At 43.8% G+C, this 2,747-nt stretch overlaps 1 protein-coding gene across 1 annotated transcript; it reads left to right on the top strand.

Moving 5' to 3' along the window:
* Positions 1 to 854: 854 nt before the first annotated feature.
* Positions 855 to 2,136, top strand: NPY2R (neuropeptide Y receptor Y2). Its single transcript, XM_009698192.1, has one exon. It carries the CDS (start codon positions 886 to 888, stop codon positions 2,041 to 2,043), a length of 1,158 nt encoding a protein of 385 aa, XP_009696494.1. The 5' UTR covers positions 855 to 885; the 3' UTR covers positions 2,044 to 2,136.
* The last annotated feature ends 611 nt before the right edge of the window (positions 2,137 to 2,747 follow it).

Here is a 2,747-nt window from a genome sequence, read left to right as displayed (position 1 = left end):
TCCTCTGTAGGGAAGGCAACAAAACGTGATTTTGATGCCAGTGGTGAGATTCTTACTGACATCATCAGGGGAATGATCTGCTCTTCTCTATGACTGCAGTCAGGAATGAATCCCTGATTGGCAGCCTCCAAGGAGCTGTGTTTCTCAAATGTTACACAGAAAGGAAATATTATATATAACTGAGTTTTAATTACTTCTTGAGTTAATTTCAGCATGAGTAGGTTATGCAATAATTTCAGAGAAACGCTATTATTTCTCTTCTATTAGAGTGGTATTTTTGCTTGCCTTGTGGCACAAACTTTCCTAAAAGAAATTTTGGGTTTTTTTTTAAAGAAAAATCTCAGTAATTAGTTCTCTGGTGTTAAGGAGGGGCATAAACCTATAAGAATTTAGTAACTATTTAAAGGCAACACTTCCCATTAAGGAAAAGATGGAAGATTATTATGCCAATAACAGTCTGAATGGTGCTGTTCCATGTAGAATTTCCATAGGTATTAATGGAAGTTTTGTGCTAAATCATCAGTAGTTTTAGGTAGTGGATTGTGAAAAAGGATATGCTGCCCAGCAGGATCTTAATCCTTCTGCATTTACTTAGGCAAACTTTGTCTTTGAAATGCTTTTGAAATCTGTCCCAATTTTCAGCAGGAGTCGTGCCTGAATAATATTATGGGGTCAAGCTTCAAATGTAAGGGCAACAAAATTTAAATATATTAAGACAGATCTTCTCTTGATTCCATGATGTAGACTGTGGGTAAGAGGAGGAAAGAGCTGTAGCTTTAGCTCATTACTTCTTGCCTTAGCCTCTGCAGACTGATTTCTCCACGTGTTCTTGTACTATTTTGTTTTCAGGGACAGCTCTGTTGCTTAGACCAGGCTGCTGCAAGGATGGGGCCCTTGGAAGCAGTAGGTGAAGAAAACCGGACCGATGAAATGAAGATGGATCTGTTCACCAAGCTGTACTTGCCGAGATACACCACACCGCTCAACGAATTGGCTCTGGACCCTAAACCAGAACTGACGGACAGCACAACACTAGTTGAAGTGCAGATAATTCTCATCTTTGCTTACTGCTCCATCATCCTGCTGGGGGTGATCGGAAACTCCCTCGTGATCCACGTGATCATCAAGTTCAAAAGCATGCGCACAGTGACTAACTTCTTCATTGCCAACCTGGCTGTGGCTGACCTGCTGGTGAATACATTGTGCCTGCCCTTCACTTTGGTTTACACGCTGTTGGGTGAATGGAAATTGGGCCCGGTCTTGTGCCACCTGGTGCCTTACGCGCAGGCTCTTGCTGTGCATGTGTCTACTGTTACGTTGACTGTGATCGCTTTGGATCGGCATCGCTGCATTGTCTACCACTTGGAAAGCAAAATCTCGAAGCGGATCAGCTTCCTGATTATAGGAGTTGCCTGGGCAGTCAGTGCCCTGTTGGCCAGTCCTCTGGCCATCTTCCGTGAATACTCATTGATTGAGATCATTCCTGACTTCAAGATTGTGGTCTGCTCTGAGAAGTGGCCAGGGGAGGGGCAGCTCAACTACGGCACCATCTACAGCGTCTCCATGCTCCTGATCCAGTATGTGCTGCCTCTGGCAGTCATCTCCTACGCCTACACCCGAATTTGGACCAAGCTCAAGAGCCACGTTAGTCCTGGGGCGGGGAGTGACCACTACCACCATCGGCGGCGAAAAACCACCAAGATGCTGGTGTGTGTGGTTGTGGTGTTCGCTGTCAGCTGGCTGCCATTTCACACATTCCAGCTAGTCAGTGACATTGACAGCCAGGTGTTAGACCTGAAAGAGTACAAACTGATCTACACAGTGTTTCATGTCATTGCCATGTGTTCAACGTTTGCTAACCCCCTTCTCTATGGCTGGATGAATAACAACTACAGGACAGCCTTCCTCACAGCCTTCCAGTGCGAGCAGCGGCTGGACTCCATCCACCCTGAAGTATCGGCAGCTTTCAAAGCCAGGAAGAAATTAGAAGCAAAGAGGATTCAATTCCCTGGAGACTCTTTCACACAACCTACCAATGTCTAAGATGTCTGACTGTAAAAAAGAAATCAGTGTGGTGTGGACAAAGGGATAAATCCATTTTGACACACGCATTTTTAATGCGTAGTTTTATTCATAAATGGTGAAAGAAAAGTAGCAGGGAAGTCAAGGCAGATGGAATGATTTGAGGGGAGCTGTTTGGCATTGCGAGTGTGTAACTATACAACTACAGGGAAATAAAAGGGAGAGACTTTGTTTACAGCTGTCTAACAGGGTGAGAGACGCTCCCATCCCTTCCATCTCTTTTTGACCAGCCTAAATGACAAAGGCAGAGTTTGCTGGTTTTGCTATGGGAAGGCAAATGGCTGATTTGTAGCACAGGAATATTGATGGTGGGAGAAGGTAATTTTTATGTTGGATATGGAGATCAGGGAGAGCAGAATTCTGCCAGGAGAATGAAGCCTGTCTGGGAGGAATAGGCTGTACTGGTTCAAGCTCAAACTTCTCAGACCCCTTCTCTCTCACAGGCATCTTTTGCGAAGATAAAGGAATTAAGAAGAGAAGTGTTACTGCTTTTTTTGACTTGTACTGAAGTACTTCAAACCAGAGCATTTGAAATGGATTAGGGGAAAAAAAGAAAAGAGAGAAAAAAAAAAAATAACCAACACGCAAACAACAGATTCAATGTGAAGAAAGGTCAAGTTTCAACATAAAATGAAATGTGGGTTTTGGTCGATCAAATGGGTTAA

Source organism: Cariama cristata, unplaced genomic scaffold (genome assembly GCF_000690535.1).
Source record: "Cariama cristata isolate BGI_N322 unplaced genomic scaffold, ASM69053v1 scaffold10854, whole genome shotgun sequence".
NCBI classification, from domain to species: Eukaryota; Metazoa; Chordata; class Aves; order Cariamiformes; family Cariamidae; genus Cariama; species Cariama cristata.
Note: the sequence above shows the minus strand (reverse complement) of the source record. Positions and strands in the feature narration are given on the sequence as shown.

Bases quoted from the DNA above. Each gene is read 5' to 3' on its own strand.
- NPY2R (XM_009698192.1), top strand. From the start codon at position 886: ATGGGGCCCTTGGAAGCAGTAGGTGAAGAAAACCGGACCGATGAAATG.